Below are 18,451 nucleotides of genomic sequence, written 5' to 3'. Positions count from 1 at the left end.
TGGACATCTGCATGTAAATCAATGAAGTCAGAACACACCCTGAGACCGACCCTCCCCCCCCCACACACACAAGGTTCATTCTTTCAACCACTACATTGTATGAAGTGAAGTCCTATCGAGGGTCAATGTTTTCTCCTGTAAACTTGAACCCCTTTTTTCCTGGTCACTTAGGAACTTTGCTCCTTCAGTTAACCCTTCCATTTTTCTCTCTACTGGATGATTCCCATCAGTTTAAAAACATGCTTTAAATTCTCCCATCTTAAAAAGTCCTTCCCAGACTGCCCAGCCTCCTCTTTTCCTCCATCCTCTTATGATTACTGCTCCATTTCTCTGCTTCCTTGCTTACTAACACTGCTTGGAAGAATCACTTTTATTTGCTGCCTCCACCTCCTCACGTCATTCTCTCCTCAAATTGTGGCAGGCAAAATTTCATCCCTAAAATGTAATTAAAACCACTCTTAAAAAAACTCACTATTCTTCAAAATCCAATGGCCAGTTCTCAGTCTGCCTCCTACACAATTTATCAGCAGCATTTAAACATTTGATAACTTCTTCCTTGAATCCTTTCTTCACACTTTTCCTCAGATTTCCCACTTACTCACTGGGAAAGGGAAGAATCTATATCCTTTACTTACTTTCCTTGCCAATTTCTAGATATTGGCAGGCCGGAGTTCAAGTTCTGGGCCTTTTTTCCTACTCTGGCTTACCCATGCCCCCTCGCCAACCTTACTAGCTCCTTTAGATACGTTGATAACTCTGGATTGTTTTCTCTTCAGACCAAACCTCTTCCTGAGCACCGAACTGCCTTCTCAACATTTCCACTTGGATATCTGATAGGCTTCCTAAACTTAACCTTGTCCAAAAATACTTATGTCTACTCCTCCCCCATCTTCATCTCAGAAAATGACACCATTATTTCCCACTCAATATTCTTGGGTTTATTCTTGATTTCTCTATTCCTTTCACCTCTACATCCAGTCCAAGCCTGCTAAGCTCTACCTTAAAAAAAAAAAAAAAAAAAAAAAACCCACTAAATCAACTATACTTCAATTAAAAAAAATACCCAGAGTCTGGGGGCTTCCCTTGTAGTTCAGTTAGTAAAGAATCTGCCTACAATGCAGGAGATCCGGGTTTGATTCCTGAGTCAGGAAGATCCCCTGGAGAAGGAAATGGCAACCCACTCCAGTATTCTTGCCTGGAGAATCCCACAGACAGAGGAACCGGGCAGGCTACAGTCCATGGGGTCGCAAGAGTTGGACTCGACTTAGCGACTACACTACCACCACCACCACCATCCAGAGTCCGACCCTGCTGATCATCTCTACAACTTCCATCCAGGCCACCACCATTCTCCCTTGAACCACAGAAGCAACCTCCTAACTGGGTTCCCTGCTTTACTTTAACCATCTCTCTCTATTTTGTTCTTTTATTACACAGTAGCCATAATAATAATAATAGTGATTTCATAATTTATATAATAATGTTATTATATATTTATTTATATTCTGCCTCAACCACCAAGATATTACCTCTATGAAGGCAAGGATTTTTTCTCCTGTGTTTTCACTCTGTCCCCAATACCCGGCTAGCTTGAGAAGTATTTGTTGAATGAATGAATGACAGAAGCATGGTAAATCATTAAAGACTTAATGAATGAGCAATATAAGCTTTAAAAGCATTATTTAATGCTTTTTAAATAATCTGAATTTAGGGAATTCCCTGGTGGTCCTGTGGTTGGACTCTGTACTTCTACTTCAGGGGGCATGGGTTTGATCCCTGATCAGGGAACTAAAATCCTGCAAGCTAGGCTTCCCTGGTGATTTAGTGGTAAAGAATCTGCCTGCTAATGCAGGAGACACGGGTTCGATCCCTGGTCCAAGAAGATCCCGAATGCTGCAGAGCAACTAAGCCCAGGAACCACAACTATTGAGCCTGTGTTCTAGAACCTGGGAACCTCAACTACTGAGCCCACGTGCTGCAGTTACTGAAGCCTGGGAGCCCTAGAGCCGTGCTCTGCAATGAGACGCCACTGCAATGAGAAGCCTGCATACCGCAACTAGAGAGTAGCCCCCATGCAAACCCCCACAACTAAAGAAAAACCCATGCAGTAAGGAAGACCCACCACAACCAAAAATAAATCAAATAATTAAAATCCCACAAGCTGCACAGTGCAGTAAAAAAAAAAAAAAGAAATCTGAGTTTCAATCTGAGGACGAATTTCCCAACTAGCAGGTAAGTGAAGAGGTATGGAGGATATTGGCAATCTATACGGGTCCTGCAGGGAGATTAAAAATCATCCTGAGTGAAAGTTGTTTAGTTGCGTCCGACTCTTTGTGACCCCACAGACTATACAGTTCGTGGGAATCTCCAAGCCAGAATACTAGAGTGGGTAGCCTTTCCCTTCTCCAGGGGATCTTCCCAACCCAGGGATCAAACCCAGGTCTCCTGCATTGCGGGCGGATTCTTTACCAGCTGAGGCACAAGGGAAGTCGAAGAATACTGGGAATCACCTGAATCTAACAATAATAGTTCTTAATATAAATGAGAATCAAGATACTACTACATGGTAGCATATAAGTGCTTATTATGTGACAGATACACAATTATCTCATCACAACTCTATGAGGTAGGTATCACTGCCACTGTTTTACAAATGAGGAAATTGATGATCCAAGGGGTTAACTTATTCAAGGTCACACATAAGTGTCAAAGTCACGATTTGAATCCAGGTCTGTCTGACTAACTCCAGAACCATTATGCTCTATTCCTCCCTTTGTTCATTCATTTATTCATGTAGTTATTTAACGGTTTATTCATTGATACCCTCCTATGTACCAGGCACTGTGTGAACTGTTAACTGTGAAGTGTTCTTCCTTTCAAGAAGCTTACAGTCAAATGCAGGAAGCTAACACAAAGTAACTACTCATTCATGCATGATTATAAGCTGAGATAGATATGCTAAAGGCAAGGCAAGGTTCTACAACAAAGGAGTTTACCTGACTAGAGTATCAAGGAGGCTTCCCTGAAGAAGTGATCCTGGAGCTGAGAGCTGATGAATGAGCAGGAGTTAATCAGGCAAAGTGGTGAGAAGGGAGAGCATTCCAGGCTGCAGGGGCAGCAAGTGCAAAAGCCCTCCTACAAAAGGAACCAAGATTTTCTGCGGGGAAGAAAGAGGCCTAGGGGCTGAAGAGCAGAGAGCAAGGGGTAAGCAGTATGAGAGGAGAGCAGAGAGGCAGTAGGGTCAGATCACTGCAGACATTGCAGTAATAAGATGTTGAGTTTTTTTGGTTTGACAAGTTGGAGGAAACAGACACTCAAGAGAGCTGGTGAGAAGGTGAAAGTGAAAAATGAAAGCGTTAGTTGCTCAGCCATGTCCGACTCTGTGACCCCGTGGACTGTAGCCCGCCATGGTCCTCTCTCCATGGAATTCTCCAGGCAAGAATACTGGAGTGAGTAGCCACTCCCTTCTCCAGGGGATCTTCCCAACCTAGGGCTGGAACCCAGGTTTCCTGCATTGCAGGAGGATTCTTCATCATCTGGGCCTCCAGGGAAGCCTGGTGAGAAGTAAATAAATCTAACCTCTATGGAGGTTATTCATCAATATCTATAAAAAGCCAAAATATGTAAAATGACATATCAGGGTTATTTATTTCAGCATTGTTTTTAGTAGCAGAAGAGTGAAAATAACACAAATCTCTCTTGGTTGGTTAAACTGATAATGGTACATCATATAAAATAAAATGCAGTTGTGAAAAAGTCAGGACACACTTTCTACTGATATAGAAACATCTCCAAGATATATTAAGTGGGGGAGAAAAGTTGCAAACTAAACTCTGCATAGTTTGCTGTTTGTATATTTAAAAGAGGGGATATAAGTTTATGTCAGCATTTGCTTGATTCTAATGAAGAAACTGTGGAAATGTATACAAGAAACCAATTATGTGGTTATGTGTGTTATGTGAGTTGGGGAGGTTAGGTAAATGGAGAACAGGAGTGAAAGAGAGACCCTTCCCTTTATACCACTTGGTCCTTTTTGGTTTTTTAACATATTACCTATTCAACAAAAATGAATACATTCATGTAAAAATAGTTTCAACCTTTGTCTAAAGGATAATGCAATGCTGCTAAATAATTTTAAGCAGTAGGGTGATGTCAGAGTTGGCTTTAGAAAACAATTTCCAAGGTTGAAATGTGGAGAATAAATTGAAAGAGGGTCAGAGTGGATGCTGACAGGACAGTCAATGAGACACCACTTCATATGCACTAGAATGTCTATACCAATAAAGACAGACAGTAACAAGTGCTGGCGCAGATGGGGGTAAATTGGAACCCTTATACATGGCTGGGGGGGATATAAAATGGTGTGGCTACTTTGGTAAATAATTTGGCAGCTCCTCAAAAATGTTAAAGAATTGCCATATGACCCAACAATTCCTCTCATAAGTAAATAACCTAATAGAATTGAAAACATGTATCAGTGCTCATGCCCCGTGCACCCTTGCAGTCAGTGGGTGAGCTAGGGTAGCAAGGCAGCCTCCTTATAGCTCTGTGGAGTGCCTCTAGCCTCCCTACTGGAGTTGCTGGCAGGGGCCAGCCTTGCAGTGGTGTGTTCTACATCTATGGCTCCAGCTGGATTCATTGGACTAGGCAAATGGGGCATCCCATGGCAAAAAAAAAAGAAAAAAAAATCTCATGGACATGGCTATCCGCTTGTTATTTATGATGTATTCCCTGATGCATGCAGAGAATTTCTAGATGTAAGTGAGTGTCTTCTCCGGCAGATGTAGCCAGCAAGGATGGAATTATTACAGTGTTGCTCACCAGTATCAATGCAATAGAAGCTTATTCTGGAGTAAATGGGATTCCAAAAAAAGCGAAGCAAGGCTCACTTTTAACAGATTCTAATACTATTGATCCTATAGTTTGGAAAGATTTGGCCAAAGAAGTTGAGAAAATGGGAGCAATTTTCAGGCTTGCCCCTGTTTCTGATGGTGTGGAAGCTACTCAGTCTGGGGACCTCACGTTTATGGTGGGGTTATGGTTATGTCCTACTCATTGTGACCCTATGGACTGTAGTCCAGCAGACTCCTCTGTCCATGGGGATTCTCCAGGCAAGAATACTGGAGTGGGTGCCATTTCTTACTCCAGGGAATCTTCCTGACCCAGGGATCAATTCCGTGTCTCTTATGTCTCCAGTGTTGGTAGACGGGTTCTTATCGCTAGTGCCACCAGAGGAGTCACAGACTAATTTGCTGCTGCCCAAGAGTTGCTGGGGAGCAAGGATTCCAATGTGCTGTATTGTGGAGCCTGTGGGCCTGGGCAGGCTCTGAGGATCTGCTACCACATATTGTTAGCTATTGGTATGATTGGAACTGCTGATGCTATAAATCTGGGAATCAGGTTAGGACCTGACCCAGAACTATTGGCCAAAATCCTAAATGTGAGCTCAGGACAGCATTGGTAAAGTGCTGCTTATAATCCCGTATCTGGGGTGACTGATGGAGTTCCCTTCCCTAATAACTGTCAGGGTGGATTCAGAACAACACTCATGGCTAAGGATCTGGGATTAGCACAAGACTCTAATGTTAGCACAAACACCCCAATCTTTCTGGGCAGTCAAGCCCATCAGATCTGTGTGGATGATGCGTGCAAAGGACTGCTCAGAGAAAGGCTGCTTGTCCGTGTTCCAGTTTCTATGAGAAGAGGAGACATTCTGAGTCTGTCCACCTTTGGCAGTGGACACTATTGGAAACCAAACTCTATCTCGGAACCTCTTTATTGCTCACTCTGCAAGTAAATAGGTCTGTCTGTTTTCAATTGTCTAGGTCACAGTAAACCCTGGGATGTTTTTCACCCATTTTTAGCTGCTTATTCTTTTTAAAATCTATTTAGCAAATATGTAATACCTGAAATTTTTTCCCTGTAAGCCTCTAATGATCCCTTGCTAACTAGCTGATTGGCTTTTTCAAAAACTTGAGAACTTCTCTGGTGGTATAAGGATCCCCCTGCCAATGCAGGGGACACGGGTTTGATCTCTGCTCGGGGAAGATTCCACATGCTGCGGAGCAACCAAGCCCATGTGCCACAACTACCAAGCCTATGTGCTGCAACTGCTGAAGCCGGTACACCCAGAGCCTGTGCTCCACAAGAGAAGCCACCACAAAGAGAGGCCGAGCACCACAACAAACAGTAGCCCCGGCTCACCGCAGCTAGAGGAAGCCTGAGTGCAGGAAGGAAGCCCCAGCACAACCAAAAAAATAAAAGATCCCTGAGCATCTTTAGGTAAATTGTTGCATATTTCAATTACTACAGTTTACAAATAAAGCCTATTTTTTTTTAATACAATAAAACCTATTTTAGAGGGAAGAAAAGAAATTGCTGTGAGGGAAGGAGTTAGAAGAAAGGAAAGTATAGTGAATTACTACCTATGTCCCTCAGAAAGTTTATCCCTTCTGTAGTATTCTTGCATTACTGTTGTTGTTCAGTCGTGTCTGACTCTTTGTGACCCCATGGACTGCAGCACGCCAGGCTTCCCTGTCCTTCACTATCTCCCAGAGTTTGCTCAAATTCATATCCATTGAGTCAACAATGATGCATTACTGAGGTTACTGATTTATTTTCTAGGAGTTGATAAAGCAAGAGAATGCCTTGCTGTAGGTTATATAATTTGGACTCTGTTACATTTATCTTGGTGTGTCCCTCTTGTAACAACTCCCAATACTTAGCAAGCTTGTTTTTTATATATTTGCTTCCTCATACATTCTTACTACATATTTTTTACTTCAAAAGTATACCTTTAGAACTGTTTCAAAGCCAAGAATTGATACATGCTTTAGACAATTATTATTCTAAATATAACCATATAATCTTGAATTCAAATAAATTTCTATGCTGATAATAAAAAGAAAACATATGGTCACACAAATTTGTCCATGAATGTCCACAGCACCAATGTACATAGTAGGTAAAAATGTAAAAACAATTCAAATGTTCTTCAACTAATGAATGGATAACTAAATGTGGTATAGCCAAGGACTGGCATACTAGTCAGTACTTCCTTCATAAAAAGGAATGAAGATTCATACTACATCATGGGTGAACCTTGAAAATATTATGCTAAGTGAAAGAAGCCAGTCACAATACGTCACATACTATACAATTTTCCATTTGTATCAAATGTTTAGAATAAGACAATTTATAGCAGAACATTAATTAGTGGTTGCTTAGGGCTTGAGTAAAATGAGGGAGAGGTAAGGAGACAAATGAGGATTCACTATTAATGGGTATAAATTATTTTAAGGGGGACAAAAATGTTCTAAAATTAGATAATGGCTCACGATTCGCAAAAACTATTGAACTGTACACTTTAAATGGGTGAATTGTATGGTATATGAACTATATTTCAATAAAGCTACTTTAAATAAGACAGAGTTTTCGAATTTCCCTAGTGGTCCAGTGGTTAAGAGTCCATCTTACAATGAAAAGGAAACAAGTTCAATTGTTGGTCAGTGAACTAAGACCCCACATGTTGCAGGGGGACTAAGCCCACATACCGCAACTACTGAGCTCAGGTGCTGCAACTACTGAAGCCTGTGTGTCTAGAGCCTGTGCTCCACAACAAGAGAAGCCACTGCAGTGAAGACTAGCCCCCACTTGCCACAACTAGAGAAAACCCGTGCGCAGCAACAAAGACCCAGCGCAACCAAAAAAAAATACAATAAATAAATTAGAAATTCTAAGAGGAATCATGCTCATAGAGACATATCCATAATTTCTCTCAAATTCAATGATCTTTCAAGAAAGAAAAAATCAGATATAAATTGCCTTTAAAAAAAGTTCCAATTCATCTTAAATACTTAGTACAAGCCTGATATAAAAATATATCAAAATGTACTATGGTTATGCAAAACATAGCATTGTATGTCAAGTGTATTTCAATAAAATATATAGGAAAAACTTTTAATTAAAAAATTAAAAATCTATCAATTTTAGTTCAAGACAATAAACTCAGCATAAGATCTATCTTCATATTTTAGTACCTCACAAATTGGGGATGTAATATTTTCATTATGATTTGGTTTAAAGTATTTCATTTCCATACTGTTTTATTCTTTGACTCAGATTTATTTGGAAGACTTGCTCTTTTAACTTCCACATATATGTTTGTTTTGTTGAATGCACACAAGCTCATGTGTCCAACACACAGTGAAGGCCAAACAAACCAGAACATTGGAGTTTGGAAGAGAAAGGTATGTTGGTGAACTGAGCAAGGAGAATTGGTGGTTAGTGTTCAAAAAACCCAAACTTTTGTGATAGTCTTTGGAGAGGAGTTTTTACAAGCAAAATTGGGGGCTAGGCCTGCAGGGCACGTGACTTTCTTTTGATTGGTTGGTGGTGAGGTAACAGGATGGTATTGTGGGAATGTTGTGCTCAGAAGTTACCATTCTTTACCTGGTTGGGGGGCTTATTTCCCACAGAAAAACTAAAAATAAATTGCTATGTATTTCCCTTGAGGAGAAACCAGGGCTCTGCTTTATGACTGCACTATTGTTTTTTGACAGTTCCTCCTTTGTTTCTGCATTCTCTCTCTTCCCTGATTAGTAACTATTTGAATCTGCCCTTTGTGGACTGTAGCCTACCAGGCTCCTCTATCCATGGGATTTTCCAGGCAAGAGTACTGGAGTGGGTTGCCATTTCCTTCTCCAGGGGATCTTCCCAACCCAGGGATCGAACCTGGGTCTCCAGCATTGAAGACAGACGCTTTTCCATCTGAGCCACCAGGAAGCCCTTGGAATTCAGGGACGGTCTAGGAAGCTGAGGGTTTCCCAGGTGGCACGAGTGGTAAAGAACCCGCCTGCCAGAGCAGGAGGCATAAGAGATGCAGGTTTGATCCCTGGGTTGGGAAGATTCCCTGGAGGAGGGCACAACAACCCACTCCAGTATTCTTGCCTGGAGAATCCCATGGACAGAGGAGCCTGAAGAGCTACAGTCCATAGGGTCGCAGAGAGTGGGACATGACAGAAGTGATTTAACACATATGCTAGGAAGTTGAATCCTGTTTCCTACAAACAAGAAAAGGGGACGAGGAAAAGGCTTTCAGGGCCTTCACAGGTACACGTGAAAGCCCACAGGGCCCGCTCAGTTTCATTTGTATTTATGTTTTACACTGTGGTCAAAGAATACAGTATGTATTACACAATTCTCTGAAGTTTGAATTACATTCGTTGAGACTGATTTTTTATAAATGTTTTACATATGCTTAAGAGGGATAAGTAGTTTTTACTTTGGGTGAATGGTTCTACATATGTTTATTAAATCAAGCTTGTTAAGTGGGTTACTAAAAAAAAAAAATTGAGGCCATTGCAGCAGTCCAGTTAAGAGATGATGGTAGGCTAGGAACAGAGAAGATGGAGAGAAGTGTAGGGATTCCAGATTTATTTGGGAAACAAAACAGACCCGTCCTGATGTTGGAGGAAGATGGGAGGAATGTGGAGAGAGCCATTAAGGATGACTTTCTTGGTTTCTTGTTTATGCAATTTGCCAGATGGCAGATTCATGAAATTAAAAAAAAAATTTTTTTTTTAAGTTCTACCGGTTTATTGCTAACCCATCTCCCTCCACCCTCATGCATGCATGCTCAGTCATGTAACTCCATGGACTGTAATCGCAAGGCTCCTCTGTTTCATGGATTTTTCCAGGCAAGAATACTGGAGTGGGTTGCCAAGATACATGAAATTGAGATAGGAAATTCTAGGAGAGATTAGACATCTATATTTCCCCCAAGAATGTTTCTTTGCTTTCTATGGGGGCCAAGAGGGCAGCGGCGAATATTGAGGCTGTGAGTGAGAGCAGCTCCTGCCATTCCTTAAGCCCTCTGCGTATGCATGTGTATCTGTACAACACATCATGGTACAGTAAGTCCCCTAGGTAAGAATGAGTTCCATTCCAAGAGTGTGTTCATAAGTCCAATTTGTTTGTAAGTTCAACAAAGTTAGCCTGGTTACCTAACTAACTTTGGCTATATAGGCTAACACAATAGGTTATATATTTCTTCTTCAGTTGCTAAGTCACATTCCACTCTTTGTGACCCCATAGACTGCAGCACACCAGGCTTCCCTGTTCTTCACTATCTCCCGGAGTTTGCTCAAACTCATGTCCATTGAGTTGGTGATGCCATCCAACATCTCACCCTCTTCTCCTGCCGTCAATCTTTCCCGGCATCAGGGTGTCTTCCAATGAGTCGGCTCTTTGCATCAGGTGGCCACAGTATTTCAGCTTCAGCATCAGTCCTTTCAATGAATATTCAAGGTTGATTTCCTTTAGGATTGACTGGTTTGATCTCCTTGCAGTCCAAGGGACTCTCAAGAGTCTTCTCTAGGACCACAATTGGAAAACATCAATTCTTCAGCCTTCTTTATGGTCCAACTCTCACATCCATACGTGCTGCTGCTGCTGCTAAGTCGCTTCAGTCGTGTCTGACTCTGTGCGACCCCACAGACGGCAGCCCACCAGGCTCCCCCGTCCTCGGGATTCTCCAGGCAAGAACACTGGAGTGGGTTGCCATTTCCTTCTCCAATGCATGATAGTGAAAAGTGAAAGTGAAGTCGCTCAGTCGTGCCGACTCTTTGAGACCCCATGGACTGCAGCCCACCAGGCTCCTCCGTCCATAGTATTTTCTAGGCAAGAGGACTGGAGTGGGGTGCCACTCTGATCCATACATGACTATAGGAAAAACCATAGCTTTGACCATACGGGACCTTGGTCAGCAGACTGATGTCTCTGTACTGTAATAGGTTTATAATACTTTTCACACAAATAATACATACAAAAAATAAGGAAAATAAATTTGATCTTAAAGTGCCTTGAAAATTATAGTAGTACAGTATAGCTGGCATACAGTAGTGTAACAGCTGACATACAGGAACTGGCATCAAGAGAACAGGGAAGAAAAATTACTAGCTGGTGGAGGGAGAAGAGGTGGCAGAGGGTAGAGCAGAGGGATTCGTCAGCGATAAGAGACAGGGGGCAAGCTGCATGTGACAATGTACGTCGGACCCGTGAACCAACTTACCTAACTGGACACGTAAACACACGTACATTCACATCTTCGAAAGTTCACAACTTGAACATAAATTCATATTGGAAGGGTGTGACACCCACTAGACTATCAGCTCAGAAGTCAAGGGTCGAATTTCCTCTAGGCACTTGGGGACCTCGCCCTGAAACTGCCCCGGCCCTCTCAGAGCGTATTTCTCCGAGCCCCGCCCACGGGGATTTCCGGCTGCCCTTTTGCACCCGCCTCTCCCTGAAGCCCTTGGCTCCGCCCCTACTGCAACTGTTGCCTTCTAGCCTAGAGGTGGAGTGATTGACGAGTACGTTCTCCAATCCTAACGCAGAATGAACACATATTACCAATTAGACGGTAGCAGGGGCGGATGCTGAAGCCCACGGTGGGAGGGTTACCAGGAAGTGAGTGGAGGCTAAGAAGGACAAGTCCGCGCAGGCAGTGGTGTAAGGGTGACCGGACGTCTAGGTACCACAGTCTCCTTCTTTCTCCATTCCTGGGTGAGGAGTCCCTTCACAGCTGGGAGTCAGGATCTCTATTTGCCCTTTTGAATGGGGGGGGGGGGGAGCGGGTGTGTCTACTATGTAAGCATTTGAGGATCTTTCCTGATTCTCCTACCTCCTTCGCCCCAAGTCAGTTCCTTCTCTTAGCCTGGGGTGGGGGTCTTGTCCGCCGTCACTCTCCGCCGGGAGCGGTAAAGTGTTTAAGATCTTTCCGCAGCCTCTGGGTGCTTAAAGTCTTCCGGACTCGGTCACGAAAAGGCAGATGAATTCATAGGGATTTAGGTTTAGGGAGATTCACGGACTCAGCCTCTCTCGCGAGGAGTTAGAAGCCTCCTGCCGCGGCCAGCGCTAGTGGAAGGTGGAGGGGCTCTGGGAGCTAGGTTCCTGTGGCTAGGGAACTAGTGATAGAATTAGTTATTGGAGGCGAAGGAATGGGTGGAAAGAAACATTTCTTCCGTGGAGGTCGTAGAAGTTCTCCAAGGGACTGCATAGAGTGGAGCCAGAGTCGTTGGAGTTGGGCTTGGGGCTTGGTCTCTAAACCCTCCCCCCGCCCCCCCAACTTCTGGGTCATCAGCTGTTTGCCTTCATTTCTTTTTCCTCAGGCTGAAGGAAACATCTGAACATGTGGAATCCCAATGCCGGTAGGTGTTTGGGGGATCGCTTCTCTTGCCGCAACCCCTTTTCAGATGGGCCACAACAGGAGGTTTCTGTGTCAATTTATCCTCCTCCTCTCCACTAACCCGCAAAAGCGAAATCCTTAGTCGCTGACCCATCCTCTCGTCTTTTTCTAGTGTTCACTGTCTCCGTTTCTCCCCCGCCCTGCCAGGGACCTTCCCTTTTGTCTCCTGTAAGTTTGCCTTCCCTTCCCTTCATTCTCTTTCTTCACCTTCCCATTTGCCTTTAACTGTTGAGTGATTCTTTTTTTCTTTTCTTCTTTTTTTTTTTTTTGAGTGATTCTTTTTGTTGTTGTTTGTTGTCAGAGGCTCTGGGCAGTGTAATCTTAATTTATTCTTTGTTTCTTCCACCAGGGCAGCCAGGACCATATCCACACCCCCCTAACGCTGGGTATCCTGGAGGTTGCAATCCTGCCCATCCACCACCTGCCAACCCTCCCTTTCCTCCAGGCCCCTTTCCCACTCCCCCAGGAGCACCCCAGGGGAATCCAGCCTTTCCCCCTGGTGGGCCCTGTCATCCTGTGCCACAACCAGGATATCCAGGATGCCAGCCCTCAGGTCCCTACCCCCCTCCATACCCACCACCTGGCCCTGGCATGTGTCCTGTGAATCCATTGGTTCCTGGTGTAGTAGGACCAGGAATAGTGATTGACAAGAAGGTGCACAAGAAAATGAAAAAAGCTCATAAAAAGAAGCAGAAGCACCATAAACATGGCAAGGTAAGTGCCCCTGGAGCCTGGCTGGGAAGGGGCACCCTTCACAGGGGCTATGGGGGCAGGGGGAGGGCAAGGGATGGGGGGTTTGAAGTCTGAGAATGTGGGACAGTGACTGCCTAAAGGATCCCCACTGGGAAGAATCTGATCATCTTAAAAAATTTATTAGGCTTATTAGGCCTTCTATCTGGGAGGTGCTAGGCTGAGCCTCAGAATGAATGTCAGCATCAAAATTCTTTCTAGTTTGCCTTTCTCTTCCCAGAACTGCCCACCCCAGCCCCACCCCCGCCCCACCCCATGCTTGTTTTAGCAAGTTGGACACACCCACTGAGGTGGTCAAATATCAAGTAATAGAGTCAGTCCTTTGACAAAGCAAAGTCTTATATAATAATTAACTTGTAATAATCTGGCCCCAGGTCCTGGAGTTTCTTTCTCTCCTTCAGTGTTCTCAGGGTGTTGTGTTAGTTACATGGGCCCCATTGTCCTAGTATACAGTAGGGAAACTGAGGATGAGAGAAGTCAGTGACTCTCAGCCTCTTAATAAAACCTGAGTTTCATGCTCAGCCCCAAGGTTAAATATCTTCACTCCAGAGGATTGTTCATTGGCAAGGGTAAAAGTAGCTCTCAGGACAACTCTGGAAGGAGTGAACCAACCCCGATCTTGAGGAGGCCTTAATATACATTTTTCTGCCCAATATTTATTTGCCTTATGACTTTGGATGCTAATTCTAGTTCTCCATCTTTGGTAGAAGTCTGAGGAGAAGGAAAGGTGAGCTTGAATGGAGACACTCAAAAATGTTTTTGCTGACAGTTTTGGTGGGAGTATATGTGTAAAGAACCTTGACTAGTATTCTCCCAGCCTCTTCTCCCACCTTCCTCACTTTCTCCCAGTTGGGACTTAGGAAAAAGTAGAGATAGATGCACACACAGCTACTGATTCTACTCACTTTTCTTAGTCTCATAGCCACCAGGAATGTCCATGCAGCTAATAAATACTATAAGGGAGCAGCTGTTTTCTTGTACAATTCTACTCTAAATTCTACTCTAGTGCCTATAATTTATTCCTTGCCTAGGCATTGGCTCAGGTAAAGAAAATTGGAAACTTTCTCCAAATGTAGTATGTTAAATTCTGTGCAGTGATTTAAGATGGTTTCATCCATTCCTGTCTGCTCACTGCTGAAGGAAATCCTTGCTTTTGCTGTTTAAGGGACAGTTGAGTTGAAGACTCCTGACCTTCTTAGAAAGCAAAGGGCACTGGGGTGGAGGTATAGGGCACCAAAGAATGTCCCATGAAATAACAAAAGTCATTTGGATCTGATGTATCCTTTCCCTTTTCCCCTTGCAGCATTCCTCCTCCTCCTCCTCTTCCAGCAGTGACTCTGACTGAATACAGGGCCTGGACCCTTCCCTCAAGTCTCTCCAGTTCAGCTCTCCCATCAAGCTTCAGATGCCATCTTGTACTGGGGAAATTAACTCTTGCTATCCCTTCACCCCCAGCCCTGCAATCTAAGACTCATTCTGCTCTTCAGCACTCACTAGCTAGGACAAATCGGAAAAGAATTGCCACGGGCTAACAAAGGCCGTCTTCTCGCTGCTTGGATAGAACTTTTAGCTGATAAGTATGACAGGAGAACTGTTTTTTGAAGATGGTAAGATTTGAGCTAAATGCTAAAGACAAGTCTAAGATCTGTAAAATGTGATTTTTTTTTTTAACTTTCTTTTGTAACACTTATGATTGAGGAGGTGCTGTGGACATTGAGTTATGGAAAGGAAAAACGACCTGTACCTTTCTTGTAATTGTAGCATGCTTGGGTGATTTAGTGGCAAATAAACATTTCCCAGCAGGCCTCTTATTGATGGCGTTCACTGCAAGGCTGATGGCAAGTGGAGTCCATTTGGTTGATGAGCTCTGACTGTCATTTTGAAAACGAATCTGTTCTCTCACTCAGTATGCTGTCTCAGGCCCTCCTCTCACTCTCCATCTCTCAGTCCAAATAAAGCTGTTTCTCCTGGTCTCTGTTCACCTGTACCATCACCTTGGTTGGGCCTAGCACCTTCTACTAGTTCTGCTGCCCTAGAAAAAAAAAGAAAGAATAGATTTATCAAGTGGATGGTGGAGAGGAGCTGGGAAAGGCATGTGCTTAGGAACAGGATCTAAAGCTCCACAGCATGTTTGGGAAACATAGGTATCTCAGAGGGCCTAGATTAGTTCCCTAGAAAGTGTTTATTGAGGAAATACTGTGTTCTGGTGCTGAAAGTACAAAGATGTAGAATAACACAGTCTCTGCCCTTCATGGCCTTTGAGAGCTAATGAAGCAGATGGTCGTGTGAATATATGAATAGGTTATTATAGTATAGAAGTGAGTAAGACAGGGATCAAGCGGTGGGGGAGCAAAGGAGGGAGCATCTGCATAGGGGTTTCCCTGTTATGTCTTCATGGCAGCTCTATGAGGTAGGTACTACTGTTCCCATTTTGAGAAAGAAGAAAACTTCAGTCAGGATTTGAACTTGGGCAGTGTGGCTCCTGTGTCTGTGCTTGTAACCCAGTGGGTTTCCAGCAGAAGAAGCAGTTTTGCAGAGGCAAAGATTTGTAAAAAGGTGAAGGATGGACGTTCAGGAATTCCTGAGCCTGAGATACCATACCAGAGCCTGATAGCAGGAAGCGAGGCTCTCAATGGGTGTAGAGGAAGGAGTGGACCTGAGTGATGTTTCTTAGGTGGAACCCACAGGGTTTAGGGATTTAAGTGTGGGAATTGAACAGGGAAGTTGTGTTTTTAGTTGACTGGGTTTCATCTATGACTTGTCCTGGGGGTGAGATATATGAAATACATGCTTAAATATATTAGATCTAGCTTCTAATTTTATTAGGAAATCCAAGACCAAGCTGGAGAAGGAAATGGCAACCCACTCCAGTATTCTTGCCTGGAAAATTCCATGGACAGAGGAGCCTGGCGGACTACAGTCCATGGGGTCACAAAGAGTCAGACACGATTGAGTGACTGAGCACCAAGACCTGTTTTCCAGTGTCCTGAATTTTGGGGCCATTTTAAGGGTTTCTCCCTCTGTAACACTCTGTTTTCATTTATTTATTAGCACTTCCTTTTCCAGGAGGAGAAGGGAAAGGTGGGCATAAGGGGATTGTGAGGTGAAAAAAACAGTGTTGACAAACCACAAATTAAGGAGAGAGAATGAGAAATGGCTCAAGGGAGAAAACACAAAGAGAAACAAGTTAGGGAGAAAATTCACCCACCTCCTTTCCCAGTTTTAGCCATAAACAGCCCATTTCACCTTCCTGCCTTTTCTTTTTCTAACAGCACCTTGCTATTTTGCTATGGTTGTTTCTCAAAAGTTGATTAACTTTTTGAAAGCTAAAAGTAATACATGAGGGGGGGTTGGGAAATGTAACATTTTTAATAGGATGTTCGGCAGAAAAGTAAGGTTCTCCTCATAGATTTCTAGTTTACTCCCCAAAGGCAACTATGACTACTAAATTCTTCTGTAAACTTTCAGAGCTGTTCTGCACATAAAGTAAACGTCCTCTCTGTTTCTACCTTACAAGGTTCCTATTGCCCCTAGCCCACTTTATATCAAATGAGAGCCCTCTTTTGGATCTAATATTTTCCCATTTAATTATCTATTTTGGAGTTGATTCCATATCAGTGTGTGTGTGTGTAACATTGTTTTAATAGCATTTTATTCAATCTTTTGCTTTAATTTTTAAATGTTTCCATCTTTGCTATACACTTAACTGCTGTGGGAAACGTTTTGGTATGTATATCTTTGCCAGAGGTTGCAACACTGGTTGCTCATGGCTATTTCTGGCTATTGACTTTTTTTTTTTTTTTTTTTTGAGGGACTACTCTGTTAATTATCAGACCTTTTCAATAAAGGTTCAGATTTCACATTTCTGAAGACAGAAATTTCTGAACCAATACTGATCATTCCTTATAGATGGATCCTATATTCTCCATGGGCTTCCCAGGTGGCACTAGTGGTAAAGAACCCGCCTGGCAATGCAGGAGACATAAGAGACTTGGGTTCAATCCCCTGGAGGAGGGCAGGGCAACCCATTCCAGTCTTCTTGCCTGGAGAATCCCATGGACAGAGGAGCCTGGTGGGCTACAGGCCATAGGGTCGCAAAGAGTTGGACACGACTGAAGCAACTTAGGCAGGCATGCATACTCTTCAGTCTTAAGCATCCTTTCAGCTTCCTGTTGCCTTTCTTCAGGCAAGTTATATTAGTTACCTGACTCTCCAGAGCATTGGGTTGGCACGCCCTGTTTTGTGCATCAGTATAAGACTCTAAAGATAGTGGTTCTCAAATGTTTTTATTTTATGCCCTATGTCCATGAGAGAATCTGGAGTTCTACTATTCTCTCCTTACTAGAAACTGGGTATAGTAAGAGTTCCACACAATTAATTGAAAAAGAGAAAGGATAGGAAACCCATTAAATCTAAAATACAAATCGACAATTCAGCTTTGAGGACTGTAAGTCACGGGACGAATCATCAGTTCGCTGTCTTTCTGGAGTCATTTCCCTGCATCAGGGTGTTTTGTAGTCACAGACAAGTTTACTCTCTTGACTAGTTGGGTTCTCCTTCTGAGAAGACTTTATTAATTCATAAAACCATTGAATATTGCTATTGGATGCATCTCTTTCAAAGCTGGCTGCAACTGTTGACTGGCCCCAACAGAGGCTAGATTATTGTTAATAGAGTTATGTTGTGTTATTTTCTTGTTCAGTCACTAAGTCGTGTTATTTTATCAACTTTTAATTTGATCTTTGTTTACCATTATTAGAGATGATTTCACAGATAGCCACTCACTTTATTTTTTTACCACTCACTTTTACTCCAGCTCTTAGAGCTCTTGGGGTGTAAATGACCCAACTGCAAAATCTTGAGGTTAATTTGACCTTCAGCCCAGGCCCTCACTGGGGCTTCCCAGGTGGTTCAGTGGGTAAGAATGCCTGCAAAGCAGCAATAGACGCGGGTTCGATCTCTAGGTCAGGAAGATCCCCTGGAGAAGATCATGGCAATCCACTTCAGTATTCTTACTTGGAGAATCCTATGGACAGAGATTCCTGGTGGGCTACAGTCCATGGGATCACAGAGTCAGACATGAAGTGACTGAGCAAGCCAGGCCTCACAGTAAGCCTGCTCTTGGGTTTGCTTTTCTCTGGGTGTCCTAACATTTTCCTACTTCCTTTACTCTCTCAGTATTTGCTCTGCCCTTTGCCTTTCTTAAATGACAGACTTCTTTTTATTTCTCACACTGTTCCTAATGCCCACCATCATTTGGAGGGTGGCAGGAAAGACGTTGGAGTCCCCAAGCTTTATTTTCCACTTCAGAAATCTATGTCTCTTTAGATAACTCCACCGAATTGAAGTTGCCCAATAAAATCTGATGAATATTAAGGCCAGAGTTAGTGAAGTCACTCAGTTGTGTCCGACTCTTTGCGACCCCATGGACTGTAGCCCACCAGGCTCCTCCAT

General features: G+C 43.3%; 1 protein-coding gene and 1 pseudogene across 2 annotated transcripts; both read left to right on the top strand.

Annotated features, from left to right (window-relative positions):
* The first annotated feature begins 3,052 nt into the window (after nucleotides 1–3,052).
* LOC136167522 (3-hydroxyisobutyrate dehydrogenase, mitochondrial pseudogene) lies at nucleotides 3,053–5,717 on the top strand (annotated as a pseudogene).
* A 5,733-nt stretch (nucleotides 5,718–11,450) lies between these two features.
* Nucleotides 11,451–14,808, top strand: PRR13 (proline rich 13). Of its 2 annotated transcripts, none has more exons than XM_065934316.1 (4): nucleotides 11,451–11,533; nucleotides 12,171–12,209; nucleotides 12,597–12,961; nucleotides 14,301–14,808. In XM_065934316.1, the coding sequence occupies exons 2-4, from the start codon at nucleotides 12,191–12,193 to the stop codon at nucleotides 14,340–14,342; spliced, it is 426 nt and encodes a 141-aa protein (XP_065790388.1). In that variant the 5' UTR covers nucleotides 11,451–11,533; nucleotides 12,171–12,190; the 3' UTR covers nucleotides 14,343–14,808. The 2 variants fall into 2 exon arrangements, with proteins under 2 accessions (XP_065790388.1, XP_065790387.1); XM_065934315.1 differs by having other exon boundaries at nucleotides 11,452–11,565.
* Nucleotides 14,809–18,451: the final 3,643 nt, after the last annotated feature.

This window comes from Muntiacus reevesi, chromosome 4, assembly GCF_963930625.1.
Source record: "Muntiacus reevesi chromosome 4, mMunRee1.1, whole genome shotgun sequence".
NCBI lineage: Eukaryota > Metazoa > Chordata > Mammalia > Artiodactyla > Cervidae > Muntiacus > Muntiacus reevesi.
This window is presented reverse-complemented; position numbering and strand designations above follow the sequence as displayed.